The 25,000-nt window shown below is 44.4% G+C and overlaps 1 protein-coding gene across 5 annotated transcripts in view; it reads left to right on the forward strand.

Moving 5' to 3' along the window:
* Positions 1-25,000, forward strand: part of PHACTR2 (phosphatase and actin regulator 2) — a 249,702-nt gene that overhangs the window by 88,884 nt on the left and 135,818 nt on the right. Inside the window, exon 1 of one of the 5 annotated variants that reach the window (XM_075597157.1) lies at positions 8,711-9,019. The exons of 1 other annotated variant lie outside the window; for it this stretch is intronic. In XM_075597157.1, the coding sequence (XP_075453272.1) occupies positions 8,974-9,019 (46 nt within the window). In that variant the 5' untranslated portion in view covers positions 8,711-8,973. Of the gene's footprint in view, positions 1-8,710; positions 9,020-25,000 lie in introns of those variants that run through there. 3 more of the 5 variants (XM_075597154.1, XM_075597156.1, XM_075597158.1) reach the window with 3 other exon arrangements.

Below are 25,000 nucleotides of genomic sequence, written 5' to 3' on the forward strand. Positions count from 1 at the left end.
CCCACCCCCCTTCTCTCTCACCCACCCACCCCCCTTCTCTCTCACCAACCCACCCCCCTTCTCTCACCCACCCACCCACCCACCTTCTCTCTCAACCTTCTCTCTCACCCACCCTCCCCCCTTCTCTCTCACCCACCCTCCCCCCTTCTCTCTCACCCACCCACCCCCTTCTCTCACCCACCCACCCCCTTCTCTCTCCCACCCACCCACCCCCTTCTCTCTCACCCACCCACCCCCCTTCTCTCTCACCCACCCACCCCCATTCTCTCACCCACCGACCCCCCTTCTCTCACCACCCACCCCCTTCTCTCTCACCCACCCACCCCTTCTCTCTCACCCACCCACCCCCTTCTCTCTCACCCACCCACCCCCTTCTCTTTCGCCCACCCACCCCCTTCTCTTTCACCCACCCACCCCCTTCTCTTTCACCCACCCACCCCCTTCTCTTTCACCCACCCACCCCCCTTCTCTCTCACCCACCCCACTTCTCTCTCACCGACCCACCCCCCTTCTCTCTCACCCACCCACCTTCTCTCTCACCCACCCACCCACCTTCTCTCTCACCCACCCACCCACCTTCTCTCTCACCCACCCACCCACCTTCTCTCTCACCCACCCACCCACCCCCCTTCTCTCTCACCCACCCACCCACCCCCCTTCTCTCACACACCCACCCACCCACCCCCCTTCTCTCACCATCCACCCACCCCCCTTCTCTCACCCTCCACCCACCCCCTTCTCTCTTGACTTCTCCCTCACCCACCCACCCCCTTCTCTCTCACACACCCACCCCCCTTCTCTCTCAACCCTTCTCTCTCACCCCTTCTCTCTCACCCCCCTTCTCTCTCACCCACCCCTTCTCTCTCACCCACCCCTTCTCTCTCACCCACCCACCCTTCTCTTCTCTCTCACCCACCCTTCTCTTCTCTCTCACCTACCCTTCTCTTCTCTCTCACCCACCCCCCTCTTCTCTCTCACCCACCCCCCTCTTCTCTCACCCCCCCCACCCCCCTCTTCTCTCACCCCCCCACCCCCTCTTCTCTCTCACCCCCCCCTTCTCTCTCGCCCCCCCCTCTTCTCTCTCACCCACCCACCCCCCTCTTTTCTCTCACCCACCCCCCCCCTCTTCTCTCTCACCCACCCACCCCCCTTCTCTCACCCACCTACCCCCCTCTTCTCTCTCACCCACCCACCCCCCTCTTCTCTCTCACCCACCCACCCCCCTTCTCTCTCACCAACCCACCCCCCTTCTCTCACCCACCCACCCACCCACCTTCTCTCTCAACCTTCTCTCTCACCCACCCTCCCCCCTTCTCTCTCACCCACCCACCCCCTTCTCTCACCCACCCACCCCCCTTCTCTCTCCCACCCACCCACCCCCTTCTCTCTCACCCCCCCACCCCCCTTCTCTCTCACCCACCCACCCCCATTCTCTCACCCACCGACCCCCCTTCTCTCACCACCCACCCCCTTCTCTCTCACCCACCCCTTCTCTCTCACCCACCCACCCCCTTCTCTCTCACCCACCCACCCCCTTCTCTTTCGCCCACCCACCCCCTTCTCTTTCACCCACCCACCCCCTTCTCTTTCACCCACCCACCCCCCTTCTCTCTCACCCACCCCACTTCTCTCTCACCGACCCACCCCCCTTCTCTCTCACCCACCCACCTTCTCTCTCACCCACCCACCCACCTTCTCTCTCACCCACCCACCCACCCACCTTCTCTCTCACCCACCCACCCACCCACCTTCTCTCTCACCCACCCACCCACCTTCTCTCTCACCCACCCACCCCCCTTCTCTCTCACCCACCCACCCACCCCCCTTCTCTCTCACCCACCCACCCACCCCCCTTCTCTCTCACCCACCCACCCACCCCCCTTCTCTCTCACCCACCCACCCCCCTTCTCTCTCACCCACCCACCCACCCCCCTTCTCTCACACACCCACCCACCCCCCTTCTCTCACCATCCACCCACTTCCCTTCTCTCACCATCCACCCACCCCCTTCTCTCTTGACTTCTCCCTCACCCACCCACCCCCTTCTCTCTCACACACCCACCCCCCTTCTCTCTCAACCCTTCTCTCTCACCCCCCTTCTCTCTCACCCACCCCTTCTCTCTCACCCACCCCTTCTCTCTCACCCACCCCTTCTCTCTCACCCACCCACCCTTCTCTTCTCTCTCACCCACCCTTCTCTTCTCTCTCACCTACCCTTCTCTTCTCTCTCACCCACCCCCCTCTTCTCTCACCCCCCCCCCCCCACCCCCCTCTTCTCTCACCCCCCCCCACCCCCTCTTCTCTCTCACCCCCCCCATCTCTCTCGCCCCCCCTCTTCTCTCTCACCCACCCACCCCCCTCTTTTCTCTCACCCACCCACCCCCCCTCTTCTCTCTCACCCACCCACCCCCCTTCTCTCACCCACCTACCCCCCTCTTCTCTCTCACCCACCCACCCCCCTCTTCTCTCTCACCCACCCACCCCCCTCTTCTCTCTCACCCACCCACCCCCCTCTTCTCTCTCACCCACCCACCCCCCTCTCCTCTCTCAACCCTTCTCCCACCCACCCCCCTTCTCCCACCCACCCACCCCCCTTCTCCCACCCAACCCCTTCTCACACCCACCCACCCCCCTTCTCACACCCACCCACCCACCCACTCCCCTTCTCACAACCCCCCCTTCTCACACCCACCCCCCTTCTCCCACCCACCCACCCACCTTCTCCCAAACCCCCCTTCTCCCACCCACCCACCCCCCTTCTCCCACCCACCCACCCACCCACCCCCCTCTTCTCTCTCACCCACCCCCCTCTTCTCTCTCACCCACCCCCCTCTTCTCTCTCACCCACCCCCCTCTTCTCTCTCACCCACCCCCCTCTTCTCTCTCACCCACCCCCCTCTTCTCTCTCACCCACCCCCCTCTTCACTTCCTGGCATTACTACTGTTTACATTTTAAACAGAATCATGTTATTCAAATAAAGACCAAAAGGGGGCGTGCTCTGCTCAATGTAGGGAGCGTTAGGAAATGTTACTTCCAGCTACAACAAGAATATATTTTCATAACTGCATTGCACATCAAACCCTAGTATGTAACTGCAAAGAAGTGTGTGTATATGACAGATATATCTCTTTATATATCATATACGTGTGTGTGTGTGTGTGTGTGTGTGTGTGTGTGTGTGTGTGTGTGTGTGTGTGTGTGTGTGTGTGTGTGTGTGTGTGTGTGTGTGTGTGTGTGTGTGTGTGTGTGTGTGTGTGTGTGTGTGTGTGTGTGTGTGTGTGTGTTAGATTTTTTGGTGATTTGTCAACCACTGTGTATATATATATATAATCAAGACAAAAGAAAAAATTGGCGCCAACCTAAAACTCTATATAAAAACCCTCTAAAGATATAAGTAAAACCTATACTATGCACAGTGATAAAAATACATTAAATGACTAATGCAATGAAACAATAGAATACATGAAAAATAAAATAAATAAAGTAAAACAAAAAAGAAATGTCCAGATAAATATATATCAAGAATAGATACAAATCCTAGAAAATACTCCAATTGCTATCCAAAAGAGTCTCTGCAGCCCGAGTGAAGGGAACACCACTTCCTTGAGGATATCTACAAAAACACAAAAAACACAGGCGCACTCATAGCGTAAAATAGTATATCAATAGATTTATGGATTGAAGGATTAAAAATACACACTCACAAACATAGCTGATAGTAAAGCATTTTTGAGTAAAACTGCGTCTGAACGGGCTGAGTTTTACTCAAAAATGCTTTACTATCAGCTATGTTTGTGAGTGTGTATTTTTAATCCTTCAATCCATAAATCTATTGCTATACTATTTTACGCTATGAGTGCGCCTGTGTTTTTTGTGTTTTTGTATATATATATACTGAGTATATGACTGTATGCTCATTTGCATGTCATTTCCCAGAATCCCTTGCTGCAGTGGAAGTGCTGTGTGCTGGGTAATAATGGGGAAAGGCGGGGTTACAGACCTGCCTAAGACATGCAGAAGAGCATACAGTTGTATTTACATTTATTTATATATATAAAACAAAAAAGTGTGGCGCCAAAAAATAATATTACTGTGATAAAATTATTAAATGAAACTATAATTATTGAATAAAGAATTGTGTAAAGTGACAAATATATTAAAATTGTGTATATCTCTTAAACTAGTGTGACCTTTATAAATTCTATTATAACACAACCAATAAAATTTATCATAACAGTGCATAAACGTGCTAAAAGAAAAAAACAGAAAAATCAATAAAAATCCAACCAGTCCTTCAATAATTAGTCCATAATGATGAGGTTTCCAATATTGATGAAAGGGGTCTTTGGGCTGCTCTCACACGGGGTAAACCAACTCCACAGATATCTATAGACAGAAAAAGAGAGAGAGCGCACGCCCCATAGCATAATACTGCATAAAATTTATTAAAACAGAGGAAGGGGGTGGGGGGTGGGGGGGTAGGAATCGCACTCACAAGATGCAAATAGTTAAAAGGCAGTTTGTGAATATATCACCACCATCCGGTTCTGGATACTGGAATACGTCTCCGTGGACTCCTTCAGGGCTGCCAGACACGATCACCAGGAACCAGATGTATAAGGCTCCGTTCGCCATTTTTAACATGGTTCCCTATAACCTAACTCAGTATTATGGTTTAGCCTATCCCATAGCCTCTCTTGCATTCCCAGTAAAATCAACCCCACACTGATGAGACCCATCAAGGTCGAAACGGCTGTCTGTGGGTGGTTTTCTGGGTATGCACCTTAACCCTGGCTGTGCTCAAAGCTGTGACCATGCAGCAAGCTTAAGCCTATAGGGAACCATGTTAAAAATGGTTATTGAGGCAAAAAGTGACACTGTGTGCTCATTTGCATGTCATTTCCCAGAATCCCTTGCTGCAGTGGAAGTGCTGTATGCTGGGTGATGATGGGGAAAGGCGGGGTTGCAGACCTGCCTAAGACATGCAGATGAGCATACAGTTATATTTGCATATTTGCTTTCCTGTGGAGGGTTTTTGTCACTTTTTTTACTCACCATAACCTAACTCAGTATATATATATAGATATACAGTGTTCGACAAACCTATACATTTGCACGCCCCGGGCGAGTGGATTTAACATCGTGGCGAGCTCCTATTGGCCCAAGCAGCACACGTGTGGTACTAGGTGGCGAGTAGATTTTTTTGTTCGGCGAGTAGATTTTTTGGTGATTTGTCGACCACTGTATATATATATATATATATATATATATATATATATATAAAAAATGCAGCAATTGGCACTCAACTTGCAGTTTATGGTAGGTGCAGGCTCCGTAGAAATTCAACAATGAAACAGTTAACCCCGAAAGGGGCGTGAAGAAGGTTCTATACGGACCGAAACGTTGGATCATTGTGCTGGTATATCTTGTTCTAATACAAGTTCTTTTTGCATATTCTCTGAGTGCGGCTTTTTTTGTTTTGCTTTCGGGGTTAGCTGTTTCATTGTGTGTGTGTGTTATGATAGAAAGAGATCTCTATCTCTAAATATATATAATATATATCTATATCTATATCCACAGGTGCACACACACATACTGTAGTGCCCACGAGTATTCTAAAACAAATCTGGGGCAATCACCAACAAGACCCAGGTACATGCTGGGTACATGCTGGGCACATTCTGCAACATTTCAGTGACATTTCTGCAGACAGACTAATGGCCGATCGGATTAACAGAGGGGGTCCCTGGCAGTCCCATTCAAACTGAATGGGACTGACTGGGACCCCTGCTGTGTTAATCCGATGGACCATTAGTCTGCAGAAATGTCACAGAAATGTTGCAGCATTACTGGGACATTGCCCCAGATTGCCCAAGGCAAGTGTTCTCCCTTTTGTCTAATGTCACTGTGCTCAATTTAGTGCATCTCCCTCACCTTTTATTGACTCTCTGATTTTCCAAGGCAAGTTTAAGAATGCTCGTCGGCGCACCTGTATATAGATGGGTGTATTTTATGGGGTAGAATGTATTTTAGGGTTACCATAAGTCCTTATTTAAAAACAAAAAAAGGACACCAGAAACCACTCGTGCATGCGTGCCCGGAAATCCTGGACGTTTTAAGATATTTAAAACTTTCTCCCGGATGGTGAGCTTAGACCCTAAATGCGAATTCAGAAGCTTCCGACAATGCAACTTAGTATAGAGCGATGTATGCTGGATATTACCCAAAGAGACCGGAAAAGAATGAATAATATCCCCCCGAGCGCGTGTCCCTGGCATTAATTCACTTGCGGCCCTCTATGGGAATGTGTTGGGAAAGAGAGCTACAGTAAATGGACTCTGCTTATCCCACGCTTTGTGAAATGGCTCTAATGAAAGGAGGTGTGTTAATATTTAATGAAGAAAATATTCTCTGCACACACACTGTTATTAATTCACTGAAGCACTTCTGTGCCACCCTGAAGAAGTAACCCGTTCCCACTGCCAAATCATAAAGGCAACAAAGGCCCTGTAAAATGTAAGTTTTACTATACAGTATTAAGCAGCTGTCAATATCTGTGATCCTCCCGTGCAGCGAGAGGCATACTACAATATATAGCATGGCCAAGTACTGTTGCAGCATTCCACTCTTTCTTATTTGAGAAGAAACCCTTATGTGGTCCCACCTGCTAATTACTGGTGCTCAGACATCGTGCTTTTTAGCCCCAAACACAACAGAGAAATTGCAATAGGGTATGAATCTGCTGCAAGTCTTTATTTATAAAATGTTTTACCAGGAAGAATACATTGAGAGTTACCTCTCATTTTCAAGTATGTCCTGAGCATAGAATTAAGATGACAAATAATACATGGTTACAAATACAGTTACATAAGTGAGCAGAGTATACATTATAGACAGGACATTATAGTGGCTAATCGAACAAAAGGGGATAAGTACCACAAAGCATAAACACAACTGGTCTGTAACTTGGGGCAGCTTGTGGCTGAGTTCAGGGTGCTTACTACACGATGTGTGCGTGCTTATGTGCGCGCGTGCTTATGTGCGCGCGCACGATCGGAACAATTACATGGTTTTCAATGAACCATGTCAGGTTGCAATTTCTTGTGGCAGCAAAGTACAGCGTTGTGACTGCTACATTTTGCCGCTACATCCGAAATTTATTTTTTGGGGGCGGCAGTCGCGTCTCGTGAGCTGGTTCAGCGAACCAGCTCCGTGACACGTTGGCCACGACCCCCGCCACGCCCCCAAACGCCGCAACCCGACTCCTGCAGCCTGAACACAGATCGCTGGACCGCAGGAGCGTGTGGTGGAGGCACGCACAGGAGCACGCCGCTGCAGCATGCACCCTGAACTCGGCCTGAGGTGCAGTCCCGCTTTTGATACATTTTAGCTGACCTATTTGTATTTTGGGAAAACGGAATGTTTTTTGGGGGGGGGGGGTGGGTGGGTGGTCACTATAATTGTCCCTACCATCTCTCATTATTTGAAACCAAAAATAATGTGTTACTAACAATAACATCACGATCGTGACAATGTCAATGTTGAGGTGTGTGCCAGTGGAAGGGGCGTTTCCCCAGTGTTATCACAAGACATTGGCTGAAGATGATATACTGTAAACCCTCAAATTAGTTTGGCACAGAAAAGAGTTCCCACATACATAGTTAAATACATGAATGTGATCATCTGTAGAACCCTGCAAAATATATACAGTATTTGTAACAGGCATAATGCATTACAGTAGCATAAAGAAGTGAGGTTTGAAGTGTCAAAAATATTAGCATACCAACAAGTAAACCTTGGCAGCAAATCCTTCTTACATCTAACACATGCACAGTTCACAGAGATGTCTTTGTTTAAAGCTGGCCTGGTAAGGGAAAAGAGAATGAGAAAGGAGGGAAAGTTGGTAAGCGATTTACTGATAGGGAGAGCATAGGAAGAAAGACATTTATTTAGGGAGAAAAAGAACATGTGGAGGAAAAAATAGTGGGCGAGGGAAGGAGAGAATGTGTAAGTAAGACGGGGGGGGGGGGAATAAAGTGTGTAAGAAGAGAGGGGGAATCTATTTTGATCTGGTTTGAAACTGATTGGCCGGCGAAGCCGGCCAATTCAGTTGAACAGCAATTCTACTTGTTACCAAGTAGAACAAAGATAAACCAGTCAAACAAAAATGAAATGAACCCAACAAGTGCACTGATGAAGTGCACTTAAAACAGAAGGGTTAAATCTGAAGAACCCTGATTGGTGGATACCGAGCAAAGCACCCCGCCTAACGCCCACTGGGAGGCAAACTCTGAAACCGTCCCAGTAGACTCGGCGTAAGAAGAGAGGGGGAGAAGAGGGATGGGAGAGGGGGGAAGAGTAAGACCAGAACTCTTCAACATTTGGCACATACAAATAGGTACCTTCAGTGTGGCATAAGGAGGCACAAAAACACGTACTGTATGCAAACTTCATATTACAAATAAAATGTGTATGCATGGATTTGTATGCATATACTGTACTTATATACACATAATAGAAGTGGCATTATATCCCCAATCCGCAAACAAGTGATCAATCCCCCAGATGCTTTGAGCTGAAATTTGAGAGAGAACGAGAACAAGGGGAGGGGGGAAAAGAGCAAGAGTTGATATGGGTATAAGTAAAATCGGACTGAGGCACAGCGGAAAGTAGAGGGAGTGCTGCAGATCTGGAGAGGGAGGGAGGGTGTGCGTGACCTGTGACCCGCAGTAATCTGCTGCTGCTGCTGCTGCTGCAGGAATGACAGGCATTCAGCTGAGCAGGAGCAGACCAGCCCTGGCTGTATCAGGCTGCGGGTGCGGACTGGCTGCAGGGTACAGCGCCGCTCAGCCCCGCCGTGGGGAGGGGGAATGAAGCCCTGGGGATTATTCCTGCTGGGAAGGCACAGCCAGAGGACCCAGGGAGCCGCGTGATATCTGGGAATAAAAAGGGCCCTTCTTGGAAGTTAAGCAATGGGCCAGACCTCAGTATCAACTCTGTCTGAGCAAGCAAAAAGTGGTGAGTACAGAGCATGCATGCTATCATGCATGCTGCTCAGTGTGTAACGGCTATCATGCATGCTGCTCAGTGTGTAACGGCTATCATGCATGCTGCTCAGTGTGTAACGGCTATCATGCATGCTGCTCAGTGTGTAACGGCTATCATGCAGGCTGCTCAGTGTGTAACGGCTATCATGCATGCTGATCAGTGTGTAACGGCTATCATGCATGCTGCTCAGTGTGTAACGGCTATCATGCAGGCTGCTCAGTGTTTGTACGGCTATTTGTACATAGCTTGCGTGCTGCTAGGTGTATATACCGTTATTAGTACTTAGGTAACATGCCACCCTGTGTGTATATACAGTTAGTACTACAGAACCGGCATGCTGCCCAGTGTGTATATACTGTACAGCTATACCGTTAACATGCTGCCCTGTGTATATAGCGGAGTACTGAGATAGGAAGCTGTCCTGTGCATGTCCAGCTATTAGTACAGAGCCTGCATGCTGCCCGGTGCATACTGTATCTTGTATAACCCAACTGTGGGTGCAGAGGTGATGTGTGTGTTCAGCCTGCAGCTCCCATAACTGAATTCATGCACAGATCTGCATTGGAAATACCTTTGTGTGTGCACATACAATGTCCCATTACTTTATATTTATTCTGCAACGTGTGAAGAATAATTGTAAACTGCATGGTGATTGAAATGCAGCATATAAATACAAGTTGTTATTGTTGTAATAAAGCATGCATTTACAGTACGATCATACAAAGTTCCTAGTTAAAGGGGGAGGATCCCTCCATTTCTACACATCTGTCTGGCAATGTTTAGTTTCAGGTTTTTTTTTTTTTTTTCTTGAAAGTCAGACTCTGCTTACAGTTTTTGCTTTTATTGTTACATACTGCAACCGTTTTATATTTGAAAAAATAAGCGTAAACAGATTGTATTTAAATGAATAGACAACATCTGCCTATTTGTATGCCCAATGAACATGAGCTCTGGAGTATTTTGTGCCTTGTAAATATGGTTTCTTCTTCTGGTTTACATAGAACTGACTATTGTATGGACTAGTCACTAGTGTATGGACTATATGGAACAATGCTTTGATAACATGGCTAAACACCAAAATAATCGGCGTATGTCATTCATTGTTAGGGGAGTGAATGTCCCTGTAGAATTACAAATGTATATTTGCTTGTGTTGTTGCAGAGAATACTTTGAATCCCAAATTGTTCTAAGAATAAACACAGATACCTATGATTTAGACAGTCAGCAGTCAAATACAGGCAGTCCTCGTTTTACAACGCTTCGCTTTACAACGAATGGCTTATCCAACGCTATGCAATGCATACCTATATTCATTTTTACAACGCCAAAATGGCTTATCCAACGCTCTTACGACGCTTTGCAATGTTGTATATGTGTGTATATATATACACATTCACATAAACAACGTTGCAAAGCGTCGTAAGGGCGTATATATATAATATTATACTATATAATATATTATACTATATAATATATTATTTATTATGTTATATTATATATATAATACAGTATAGACACTATATAATTTATGTGTGTGCTGCATATCTTATTGCCTGCAGAAAATATTTGGTGTATTTTAGTGTTAAAAATGCCTTCAGGAACGGAACCTTTCATTTAAACAGTGTTCCTATGGGAAAACGTTTCGCTTTACAACGTTTCGCTTTACAACGCCATTTTGAGTAACGCATTGTGTCGGATAACCGAGGACTGCCTGTATTTGTCTTAATATGTGTAGTGTTTTATAATGGTTTAACAGTAATAAGTGTTGAAATAAATGATGACACTGAAGACCTAGATGGGAACGTAATTAATCTCTTTTATTGCGAGACAGGACCTTGTGTTGGGATTTGCCATGCTCAAAATGCTATGGGATAGGACCATTTCCACTAAGAAGTAATTTATATAAATTTATAGGACCTGAAGGAGAGATGGACACTTACACTATATTTCTGATCTTCTAGATCAGTAACTTTTCATGATATATATATATATATATATATATATATATATATATATATATATATATATATATATATATATATATATATATATACATATATATATATATATATATATATATATATATATATATACATATATATATATATATATATACATACATACATACATACATACATACATTGTCTAAAAATTACAGAGGTTATGTAACATGTAAATAAAATAATATGGTCAAGCCCCTTTTTTGCTTTCTTTATCTTTCACTTAAAACTGAACACATTTATTACACCAAGAGAAATGAGTTAGGACTATAGTGATACTCCACACAAAAGGAACTACAAACAGCTAACTTCTCTCTCTAAGAAACATTCAGGGAACATTACAATACAATCATTAGCTAGACTGGTGAGCATTACAATATGTTTTGCACTTCAACAAGTCCTCTACAAATGATCCTAATAGGAGGTATTGCTAATCGGGGATGATTTTCACCTTGCTATCTTATAAAGTTAACACCACCATTTTTGATAATTATTCTGAAAGCAGTGGACTGTACTATCAGTATAAACTTAACAGTTTTCCTTCAAAATGAAGGGCCATAATATACCCTTTTACAACCAGTTTTGAGAACAGAGTAAATAAAGCAGCTGTGCCGTTTACCTTGGGAGTTGGATATCATATTGATTGTTTTTTATAGTCATTTATGGTTGTAAAATGCTCTAAGCTCCTACAGAGAAAAAGGAATGTTGAAAACAACAAAGCTATTATTAGCAAATATAACAACAATGATTAGGTAATTCGGCCAGAACATCCTTTCTAAATTGGGGGCAAAATATTTGTTCACTGTAAACCAGCGATTTTCCTAAGCAGTTGGTGAAACTGGTCCCTTCTAAAATAGCTTTTGAAAACAAAGTGACCGCAATAACCTGCTGAAGGGAAGAAATTTTTGGAACGATAAAACCATTAGTTTTATATTCCATGTTTATATCTGTTAAGCCAGACAGAACATGTCTACTTGGCATACTGGTTCCTTTTTGAACAAGGCCAGAACGTCTTGTGTTCTTCAGTTTCCGGAATCAAGATGGAAACCATGCCCAGGAGACTCCAAGCTTCAGACATTCTCAGGTAATCCTTGCATTCCATCACAAGCCTGGGAGCCATAAACTTTCAACAGGGATTCCAGATTTATCATCCCAATATAGTACTTGTTAGGCTAAGGCCCCAGTGCACGCGTGACGGGGTGCCTGGCAGCGCTCATTCCCAGCATCAGCGAGACCAGGTGGACTACTGGCAACTCGTGGTGGGGGCGTGGCCATGACGTCACGCGGCTGGTTCATCCGCATTGGCTGAACCGCCGCCGTGACGTGGCCAATGCTCGGCCGCCGCACCAAAAGACAAAATTCTTGTTTTTTGGCAAAGGCGGTCGCGCATTGTGCCAGGACGCGCAGGCAGCTACTGGGGCCGGCCCCATAGAGGGCCATACCTTGAGTGTGCCAAGGACGCGTCGCCACCGGGGACAAAGCCTTAATGTTCCCGGTGTAGGAGACCCTACAAAGGCCCTGAAAGTTTTGAGAGCTTGTCATCTGTGCAGTCGTACTCGGCTTGCTCTGCAAAAAGAGAAGCTCTCTTTCATGTTAAATCCATAGGCTGTATCCGCTGATAATTTTGTTATCCAAACGAGAGAGACCTGGATGCTCCTCAACCATAAACTTCAGGTAGGTGACTAGTGACTCTGCCCGGCCAAGTAGATCTGGAACTGTTACTTGGTCTATACTGGCAGAATGGGCTGGATCAAGTTCCAAAAGTCGGGGTTATTCTTTGGTACAATGAGACTTTAAAATAGTTTTTGACTGATATCTAGTATGACCCTCTCCACAGGCGATAAGCTATTGATGTGGAAAGAGGAAGGCCTACCTATGCTGAGTGTAGGCTTCAGCTGTGGGTAGTTTCTAGAATGTTCCAAAATGAGCCAATTCAGTGGGGTAAGTCTTTTTACCATTCAGAGTTTCCGCGTTACTCCAATCATTGGGTCTCCCCAAGAGGGTTCAGTCTTTTGGACTGCTCCAAATAAACGATTAATACTGGAGCACCATTGTGTAAGATCGGACCGAGACTAAGCTTGTTGGACAAAACTCCCTCTTGCCGGCACATTCACATATCAGGTCAAGTTTTTTTTCAGAGCTAATTAAGGCTGGTGAATGGCCAGACAAGGTAAATGAAAGTTAGGCCTGGTCCCCGCTGGCTACTGCAGCACCCACTGTGGCGGACGCTGCAGGGACAAGAGCTGCCCCACAATGATGCCGGGCCCGCTGCGAGGGGGGGCCACCGCGCTGCGCTGACAGAAACTCCTGCTCTCAAGAAAATTGAGATCAGGAGTCGCAACGTAGCGCTAGGCCACGGCCCCCGGCGGTTCAGCCAATGAGGGCGAACCTGCCGGGTGACGTTACGGCTGCGCCTCTGTGACGCCCCCTGCAGCTTACTGCAGACCGGGGGACTTGGCTGCACGCGCCGCCAGCCTCGCAGCGCAGGCAGCGGGGCCGTGGCTTTAAGCCGCCATCCTGAAGACAAGCCTCAAGGAAGATGGATGTATTTTTCCTGCACAGTGTTGCAACATACATTGCAGACAACTCTTGTGTCTATACTTTTAGTTATGTCCATTTCCCTTTTTTGTCCCCTTATTTTACAATCGCTTACTTACTTTCCGCCTCTTGAGCCACAGATGGGTATAGGTGACTTCCACAGAAAACATAATTCCTTCCTGTTTATTTTGCCTTTGTGTTTTGTACTTTTCTGACCACTTGCACATTTATACACTGCGCCAACTTTTTTTCTTTGCCATCTCATTTTAATATACCCATTAAAAGTGATGTTAGAATTTCTATAGTTGTGCACCTATAACGCAACTCTTTTGGTGGGTTTGTGATCCCTTGCACACACCTCCCTTCTAGTATTTGCCCCCTTATTTTACCATTACCAGGACATTGCATGTCTCTCTGGCAGTGAAGGGGTTATACACTTCCTGTCTGCTGCATGTAAGTAAAATACAAACAGGGTGATAAACTTTCCGCTAATCAGACTGTTACCCAGTGGTAGACTTCCTGTCCAATAGAGATTGTGACGCTGCTATGGAACAGATCTTTTTCTGAGAACACTCATGTTCTACTCGCATAGTTGCAGGACAATGCTTTATCTTTTGATGTCCTTTTTTTTCTAATATAAAGAAGGAAGTGGTCTTTTGGCACTGAACGGCATAGACAGAAAGCGCCTTTGTGTGCCTTTATCGCAGAATATTGAGACGTGTACAAGGACACTTTAAAGTTGTCAAACATGCTAACACCTTCCTGTATTCAAGGGGTCAGTCCTTCCAAAAGCAGAGACGAGCACAGGAAATCAAAGCACTTTTCAAATATATATATATTAATCTGCAATTAATCTGTAGTCATCAACCTAATGGTAACTTGAATTATTATCAAATATCCATGAAATGCTGTAGTGTGAATTAGAAAAGAATTGTTGCTGAATGAATTATAATCCCATTCCTCTTTTTTTTTTTTTTTTTTTTTAAAGTACAATTCGATTTTAATTGCCAGTGGTTTCTGCTGTGCATTGTGGCTCCATCATGCAGTAAATTGTACATGTGTACTGTGAAGGGAAAAAAACCCTGAAACCGTAGTCCAGTTTAGGTCTTTTGTTGTGCGTTCTAGAGCATTAATATATTTATAGCCCTGGAGTGCTTTTACATTGTAAACACGGCTTCTGAAAGAAGCATTTACGTAGCCTGGACTCGCGAGTACTGCTCTCCGCACCTACAGAGGCACTTGTCAATAGTCTTGTCTGGGCACTGTCATCCACTGCACTTACACCTCCTCTTACTAACTCTGTCATTCTCTCCGCTTATCACCCATAGTGTAACCTCTCCAGGGCAGAGATTCCCTTTCCTTTCATGTACATTTCTGTTTCTTTGCACTTCTTGTATGCTCTATATTTTGTACTGCACTACGTACATTGTTGGCGCTGTATAAATCCAAATCTACGTAACATTATATTCGCAAACGATACCAACCATGGCACTGAAATGGAGGAAATGAACATTTCTGCCTCAGTGAGTCACTCACATGGGTCATTGACTTGTATAACTCCACCCTTGTTTTTGACTTTAAAGCAGCACTCCTGGTGACACTTTTTTGTTGCTGTGTTTTTAATTGAATGGAAGCAGGGGGGTCTCTGTAGCTGAACCGCGTCAATTTCGGCTCCAGGGACGGTGCTACCCGAGATACCACAGAACGGGGTGCCGTTATCTCTGCGCAACACATCGCATTTACCGCGCCACGTGGGCCAATAGGAATCCGCAAGGGATGACGTCAAGGCTTCCTATTGGCCCTCGTGATGCGGGACATTTTAAGACGCCATTTCGATAGTCCCACACAGTCCAATTGGAGCTGCTGCCAGAACCCCCCATGTATCTCGGGAAGCACGGGGTACCCGCAGCTGAAATGAACACAGTTCAGCTTTATATAATAAATAGGAATCCAGGATTATAATAATGTATTTTTGATAGTCAGACGGAGAAGATTGCCGAGTTCTGCCAGTAAGTGATGCTGAAGAGGTTGTTATTGAACCATAACTCGCTGCTCAGGCAAAGCATAGCTGAAACCCCATTACTCCGTTTACTGGTTACACCATGGGATTATTTTACCTGCACCTCCCTGATTTAGGGCACTTTATTTTACCGTACACTTAAACCTGCTTTAAATTATTTATTCGTTTACAACGCTAGTCTCCTCATTGGGTACAACCAAGGACGGACTGTACTTGCCTAACGGCCCCGGGTGGTTCCTTGAAGAGCGCCCCCCCATCTGCAGCGTCGTGATGAGTGTTCACCATGACAACACAACGCTGCAGGAGGAGGACCGTCCCGGAGAATGAAAGGCACCCTCTCCCGTCACCACTCACTCCTCTCCTCCAGCCAGAGTATTGCGGGGAGCGACAACACCGGCCCCCCCGGGGCAACCCCTAACGCACGATAGCTGTGGGTACAGCCAATGAAATTGCTGTTCAATCAGTTTCTACCGGTGTAAAATAGACTGTTTTGCACTCCCATCATTAATGACATTCCGCATTCATTAGCATGACCTCTGCAGGCTTCCAGGAAGTAGCCTATCATAATGCAAAACAGGTGGCCCGAAACATTGGCGTAGAGCAGGGGTGCACAAACTTTTCAGTCTGCGCCCCCCTTACCTGGTGTCCGGCGTCTTCTGATGTCACGACTTCATGTTGCCGCCGCGTTACTATGGCGAGGTGGCGTCATTTGCCGCCGGAGACCATGTATGGAAAGTTAGAGGCCTCGCGTGCACTCCCCGACATTTAATTTAAATGCTTTGGGGAAGCGCGCGGGGGCCTCAGTAACCGCCGCACACCCCCCCAGTTTGCGCACCCCTTGCATAGAGATCCTTCTAACTCTGTGATCGAAGTGGCACACAAAAAGTAGTGGTACTGTGCATAATCTAAACATTTTTACATGGAGTGGGGGGGGGGGGGGCAAATATTGTGACCATTGTTTGGAAAGGCTTTTACAATATTTATACTGAGATAGCAGAATGGGAGAGATGAGTTTCCTGAAGTAAATTAAACGTTCTTTAAATGCAAAGTGGAACCATTAGCCCATCAATAAAAATGTAGTGATACTCTCGGATGCAAATGAAAAAGTAGTGGTACTTTGTACCCGTGAGTAGCATCACACTTAGACGGCTGATTTTAGCGCAGGTAAATGCTTTACTGGGAATGTGCAACCCGCACTGTGTCCGGTTTTAACAATCCTCCATTTGTCATCTGTAATGGTTTTGGAAAACGTGTTTATTGCATTTGCTCCACGTTTTTGCCGTAGTCATGATGTGTGGCAGCTCTATAACTTACAGCAATAAATGCAGTAGAACAAAAATGACATACATTTCTTATTATAGACTAGCAGCCTTTGAAGGTTTAGAAAAAAGGTCCTGAACAGTCCCTTGATAGGTGGGATTCTTTTGTTACATGTTTACCCGAGGCTTGAAAATCTCAGTTTACTGAGCCCTTTGAAGGTTAAGAAATGAGCGTCAACGAAATGGCACAAAAAGCAGAAGTTTTGTTCAATTGCTGATTAAGCAAAGTAACATTTGCTGATTTTGTATCATATGATTCAGCTGTCACTCTCCCCCCATTCCTTCTGCCCCCTTTCTTTTTGCCTTGCTTTATATAATTAGTTACGCCCTAAACAAATGTCAAGTATGCATTATATCCGCTTACTGTATGTACATTTTCCCATTTTAATGTTTCTCCTGATTTTTTTTATTTTTTATTTTTTTGTGGTGTTTCTTAGATTTTTTTTGTTTTATTTGTAACTTCCAATAAAATTAACAATAATAAAAATGTGTATATGTATATAACGGGTGGATGAAAATAAAAAAGTTGAGAACCAGACAGAATTATTATGAGCCAGAGGTTTTGCTGTGGGGGGGGGGGGGGGGGGGAAGAGAGTTACCTGCTTTGAGGCAGTGTCGCAGGACGAGGACCAGCAGCTAAATGAAAAACCTGCACACCCCAATATGAATCTCTGGTTCAACGGCCCACTTAATTTTGTGCCTGTGGTCCCCTTACACTGATGCACTGGCACAGGGTATATTGGTAAAGATAGGGTACATAGTTTGGTATTTATTACTGTGTATATAGGCCATGTCAGGCTCCTCCCCCCTCGACAGGCCAGCTCCAGTTTCACTGTCAGAAAGGAGTGAACGAGGGGAGGGCTTGGTCCCTGAGTTCTCCCCCTGCCTTCTGCTCCCGCTGGTTCTCTCTTTCTTCTGCATGAGGCAATTTTTCCGTGTGTGTGTGTGTGTGTGTGTGTGTGTGTGTGTGTGTGTGTGTGTGTGTGTGTGTGTGTGTGTGTGTGTGTGTGTGTGTGTGTGTGTGTGTGTGTGTGTGTGTGTGTGTGTGTGTGTGTGTGTGCGCGCACGGAAAAATAGCCTCATGCAGAAGAAGGAGAGAACCAGCGGGAGCAGAAGGCAGGGGGAGAACTCAGGGACCAAGGCCTCCCCTCGTTCTCTTCTTTCTGACAGTGAAACTGGAGCTGGCCTGTCGAGTGTACAATGTGTACACACACACACGTGTGTGTATATATATATTTGCATGTCATTTCCCAGAATCCCTTGCTGCAGTGGAATTGCTGTGTGCTGGGTGATAATGGTGAAAGGCGGGGTTGCAGACCTGCCTAAGACATGTAAATGAGCATACTTCCATTTCTGTGGTGGGTTTTTGTCACTTTTTTTACTCACCATAACTTAATATATATATAATATATGTATGTGTGTGTGTATATGTATATATGTGTATGTATATATGTGTATGCAGTGGTCGACAAATCACCAAAAAATCTACTCGCCACCTAGTACCAAACGTGTGCTGCTTGGGTCAATAGGAGCTCGCCACGATGTTAAATCCACTCGCCCGGGGCGAGCAAATGTATAGGTTTGTCGAACACTGTGTGTATGTATATATACACGCCACTATTTTAGGATCTGAGAAGCACACGGTCGGTTTTCTTCTGTATGTGTGTGTGTGTGTGTGTATATATATATATGTGTGTGTATATATATATATATATATATATATATGTGTGTATATATATATATATATATGTATATATATATATATATGTATATATATATATATATATATATATGTATATATATATATGTATGTATATATATATATATATATATATATATATATATATATATATATATATATATATATATACTGAGTTAAGTTATGGTGAGTAAAAAAAGTGACAAAAAACCCTCCACAGGAAAGCAAATATAACTGTATGCTCATCTGCGGGTTGCAGACCTGCCTAAGACATGCAGATGAGCATACAGTTATATTTGCATGCATATATATATATATATTCCTCATTATGTTTGAGCACCTAGATATATATATATATATATATATATATATATATATATAAAAATATATATATATATATATATATATAAAAAAATATATATATATATAATGTAATATATATTATTATTACTAGGTGCTCAAACATAATGGAGAACATATTGTGCATCATATTTAAATTGGGTATGAGGAATGAGTAATATCCTAAAATGTAGGCTTTCTGTATGAGTATCCTTGATGTGTAATTTTACAAATGATGTTCTAATATAGACTTGTTTGTGAATATGATGAGCCTCTTTGGTAGCGATGTGCAGGTTGCATTTTTTCCCGTCTCTTTACAGTAGATTGGAAGTGCCACAACTCCGTTTACTGTTACTATGCGTATAGTACAGTAACAATGTAACGAAGTATCTTTTCCATAAGGCCTTCCTTTATCCCCTGACTGCTTCAGGCAGGGCAAGTCCCAGAAGTAAGGCTGGGATTGACTAAACTCAGATAACGGATATTGTAGCTCGATCCCATGTTAATTGCCAATCAAATCAATGGCAGTAACGTGGAACTGAGATGTGATACCAGTTATCCGAGATTAGTATGATCCCTTCCCGAACAAAGTATTTGGATGTTAATCATTTCACAGCCGGAAAGACCTGCAATTTATACAGAAGACCAATAATCCCTCCAGCAGGAAAAGCGCTGAGAACGTCATTCTAAATGGCTTAAAATGGTTTACTATAGCACTAAACCTGTCCGTTTTGAAGTTTCACAGCTTGCCCTCTGTTTTTCAGCCGCTGGTTGACCAGTCCCATTTTTTGTTACCTGTTTTAATGTATATTGGGCAGTGACCGATACTCCGATCAGGCCTTCCACACCTAGCTGAGATAATATGTAACTTTAGAAATACTCTATCACATGACCCAAAAGCAGAAGCGACAAAGGTTCAATACTGATGGTTAATATTAACTGTTTGAGTTGTTGGCATTGCAGCCTTTTGCTATATACATAACTTCTGTGTTGTCACAATGGCACAATGCTTAAACATGCTCTAAAGCAGTGGTGCGCAAACTGGGGGGTGCACCCCATAGGAGGGACACCAAAGATTAGATTGTAACCTTTTTAGTTCAAGCATTAATTTCCCCTGTAATTTCTGTGACTGAGAAAGTATTGCATCTTTAACTTGATCATGAATGAACAGGCATATGCTCGACTACAACTGTACATCTCAGATTGATTTCTTGGCATGGTCCCTCCATGTGCCAGGCATACCTGAGATGCTCACGGATGGTTGTACATCTGATACTTTGCAGTGTTGATGTTTGGGGAACAGAACAAATGGCTTGACTATCTGATTTGCCATTTAATTTGACATTTTCATATTATTCTTCAGTTACCTGTTCTGTTCCAGCCTTTTCTTTAAAGCAGGAGATGCACTTGCTTTGCCATTAAGATTTTCCCTGTGAGACGTGTCACTGCCATTAGTTCACTTGAGTCCTATGTGGGACTGAAACTTTAAGAGATGTTCTACTTAAGGCCGCGCTTATAGTGCCGCGACGCGACGTCGCCCGAAAACAAACGCATTGACGACCGCCGCATGCGCTTATAGTAAGCGCGACAGAGTGACATCGCCGTCGCGAAAACTGGTAGCCGGCAAAATTCGATTTTTCAAGGGCTGTCGCCTCGTGACGGCCCTTGAACCAATCAAATGGCCGGAAACCCGCAACGCCGCCGCCCGGCAAAATATAACGTCACCAGTCGTGTCGCCATCGACGGCACTATACGCGCGGCCTAAGAGGCATTCAAAGCCATTTGGAAATTACTAACAACTGTGTGATATCTCACCCGTGATCCATTCAATGTTGGCATTGCTGCAAAATGTGTTCCTCTGGTAGTACTGTATGGGTTTGTGAGTAGTGCAAGCAATCTGTTACATATAATCTATTACCGTATATTTAGTTGTCTTGGAGTTTTGGTTGAATTATTAAAAGCCATTAAGTAAATCCTTTAGTAGCTCTCAGTCCCACATATGCTAATATAATTAGTCAATGGTAATTTTCAGTTTACTTTTTACTAGCTGTTTTTTGTTTTTATATTTGAATTTTTATTTAACAAAGGCCCAAAGTCTGCACTAGTGTTCACATGGCAACCCCATGTTGTTTGTTCCCACTATCTCCTGTCCACCAGGCAGCACAGAGCTGTGCGCATGATCTTATCGTAAAAAAAAGTCTTATCTTAATCTTCTCTGCTTATGTTCTTTGAGGTCTGCTACTGTCAAAAAGTGAGAGGGGCTTAGCAGCCATGTTAATTTCGGTTCTGGGTTCACGTATTAGGGAGAAAAAAAAAGACCCTTTTGTCAGTAGTAAAAAAAAATAAACTAATAAAATGTATTGGGTAGACATAGTTAAATAAACATGCGAACTTCCCCTTTTAACCCTGTGAGTGCCAGAGGGCTGGCTACACCAGAATTCCATGGCCCCTCCAGCACTCGCGATCAAGTGATCGTTCTGCCACTGATAATGGAACGGAGCACAGAACGCCATCTCCCTGATAAAAACTAACACTTTAGATTGCTGTAGCTTCTACGTCATGGGGCAGAATCAGACATTTGCTCATGGCCATCTTGCTGCAACCAAGTCACTGCCAGTGTTTGGCCACCGAGGGACCCCTCACCGAAGCCGCTCCGCCACTGGGCAGTCAGCCGCCGGCCGCATCGCTGTATAAAGGAAGTTCATTTATGGGTTTAAGCGGTTAGGGTAGGGTTTGAGGGTAAGGGGTTAGGTTTTTAGTGTAGGGAATTGGGGCAAGGGGATACAGGTTTTTGGGTAGCGGCTTTTGGTAAGGAGTTAAGGGTTTTTGGTTAAGGGTTTTTAAGGTAGGGATTAAGATTAGTGTGTTTTAGGTTAAGGGGTAAGGTTAAGGGCTTACTTTTGGCGACTAAATGCCAGCGGTGACATTGTCGCGGCAAACCGGCTGCAACCAAATGTCCTAGACCGGTTATGGGGGTCCCAGGAGTACCAGACACCATGATGTAGTCGCTAGGTCTGTGAGCGCCCAAAGGTTAAGGTGTGTGTTCTCTGCAAGCCCCTGCTGAACATCCTGATACAATCAGGGGAAGCTGAAATTCCAGTCCCAATATGTCACTGCCCTTTTGAGATTTTGTTTTGTTGCGGTGGCAGGGGGGGTGGGGTGTTAGCGAGGGAGGGAAAGCACTAGGTTTGTAAATGGCAACTCTTTTATATTAAGTATTTATAGCTCAAAGTAGATTTGTGGGGAGACTGCACCCTTAGCCCTAATCACTGCCTGCAGCTTTTTTTTTTTTTTTTTTTAATATTTGCTGAAGTGTCAAATCAGGCCACTTTAGGCAGAAAATCTCCATAGGCTTCATTGGTGATTTTCGGCTGAAAATGATCCGAATGGCCACTATGTCATGCAGTAATCTTCGCAAGCCGAAAAGATATAAATAGTACTGTATGTACATAAAAATAATGTTTCTGTGCGCCACAAAATCAATTCAACCTGACGTAAATCCTAAAAAGACTTGAGTGTTGGCGCAGAATGAAGTAATAATAATAATGTTTTTTCTCGTATAGCGCTGACAGGGTACACAGCGCTGTACATAGAATGTTTGCAGACAGACTAGTTTACAATCTGTTTTTGGTGCAGAGGCACAAGGAGATAAAGTGACTTGCCCAAAGTCACAAGGAGTTGACACCAGATTCCAGGAACCAAGTTCCCCTGCTTCAAACAGTGTCACTGAGCCACGCCTTCAGTGGGTTGCTAAAATGGATTTGACACGGCACGGATGTTCCCAACTATTCTTTTCACAGTATGGCTATTATCAATAATATTACACTAATATCGAAAGAAATAAAAATGCACGGAATTCTGTTTTAATTTAAATTGTATCAATCTGGTATTCAACATGACGCAATGCCTCAAACATCAAATTTTGCATCATGTATGAAGTCTTCATACGTACGAGACATTTTGTGTAGGTTTGCCCAAAATAATTAAAAATAAATGATTACGTAGGCTACTCTGCTCTTATTGATGATGTTTATGATACAGGTAGTCCTCGCTATCCAACGTTTCACTTTACAGCGAATGGCATATCCAACACTTTACAATGCAACCCTAAGCGCCGTTTTTTGACGCCGGAATGCGTTTCCCAGTGCCTGAATGCGTTATCCAACGGTCACTGCCACTGATTAACATGGGACTCACTTTACAACGGTTTCACTGTCCAACGCTACTATCAGAACGGAGTCCGTTGGATAACCGAGGACTGCCTGTATGGTTAAAAAGTACATGTTTGGAGAGTAAGCAGTGGGAGACGGTTTCAGATGTAGATGACATTTGAATAATTTATCACACAGCAGATGTTTTTTCATTTTCTTCTGAAGTAGGTTCTGTGCAATCATCATTGGTGGAAACACTTTAGTAATGGCAGTAATAATGGGGAAATTATTTATATGTGGCTGCTTTCATGTCCGCTCGAACAAATCATACATACTTTGTAAATCTGTTACTTTGAAAGCCAAGGCACACACAGATCTGTAATTTAACAGAGATGGAGGGATCCGTTTCTCATACTCTTATAAAGGGAAGTTCCATGGAGAAGAAAAAATACATATTTTAGCCAACCTATAAATGTATTTGGCTTTCCTAGAAAGATGGAATGATCACTGAAGTGAGAAAAGGAATAGTTTTATTTTCACCAGTTCGTGTATAGTTTATTCTTACCAGATATAATTGATAAAAACAAGTGGAGCATTTGTATTTCTGCAATTACACTACACAAAAGAATCAAGGAAAAGGTGTCAAGTGACTATTTTCTCATGTATACAAGATTACAAAAATGATAAGATTATATGAAGATATTGGATACAGGTTATAACACATTTTGTCATCAAAGAGGTTTAAAAAGTATGTCATTTTTTTTCATCTATTTTTGTTGTTGTTGGTAAACAACTCTATTCACCAAAATAAAATGGGCAATCCCTTGTAGGACAATGTGAACCGAATATAATTATAGGGTTCCTTAACTAAAAAACAAAAAGGTTGGAAGCCACTGAGGTATGAGTACGTCCTTCATTAAATGCTCATTTTCATGAGTGAGGTCACGGTTCCAGTGGAACAGTGGATGCGATCGGAAGTGTGAGTCTACATCCTGGGGGCCCCGCCGGTGAACAGACGATTACTACACCAAGCCATCGCTGGGTGGGATGCCGCAAGAGCGAAGGCTTTGGAGTGGTTTGGGCTGTTTTTTATCTAGTGTAGCTGGGCGCAGAGACGGGTTGTCGGTCCTCAAAGCCACATGTAAATGGATATTTTTGTTTTGTTCTTTGTTGGCAAAGTAATGATGCTTCCATCAGATGTCAAATAGATATAAGTAGCTGACATGCTTGCATTTAGTGTTCCCAGACAACAGCAAAGCCTTAATTTTTCTCACAAGATACTGATATGTTAAAACCTTTAAAGCAGCGATGGGCAACTCCAGTCCTCAAGAGACACCAACAGGTCAGGTTTTCACGATATCCCTGCTTCTCCACAGGTGGCTCAATCAGTGGCTCAGTCATTTATGACTGAGCCAGCTGTGCTGAAGCAGGGGTATGCTGGAAACCTGACCTGTTGGTGGCCTTTGAGGACTGGAGTTGGCCACTCCTGCTTGAAAGCATCAGCCCTACCGATTTTTGACCAATCATTTCTTTTTTTCATGATTTCAACAGGTGGTCTTCCACAGAAAAACCCGGTTATTTTGCTATCTGGGGACCCCTTGGTTCCTGAGATACCTACCATTGTAGTTACCAGTGTGTTTTCCCTGGAAATGGCCATCCAACAGGAAGCTGCAATGGATGACGTTGCAGCTTCCTCTTGAATCGCAGGACCCACAAGATTTGGCGGCCATATTGAACTCTGTACTCGAGTATCTTGTGAAGCGGGGGTCCACAGAGTGAAAAAAAAAAGTCTAGTTTAGCTCCGAAGGGCTACCCAGTACAAATCCTGAATAAATATTTTTAAATAAGAACAGCCGGGTTTGCTGTGTTAAGATTTGAAGCCAGA

The sequence above is a fragment of the Ascaphus truei genome, chromosome 4, assembly GCF_040206685.1.
Source record: "Ascaphus truei isolate aAscTru1 chromosome 4, aAscTru1.hap1, whole genome shotgun sequence".
Classification (NCBI taxonomy): Eukaryota; Metazoa; Chordata; class Amphibia; order Anura; family Ascaphidae; genus Ascaphus; species Ascaphus truei.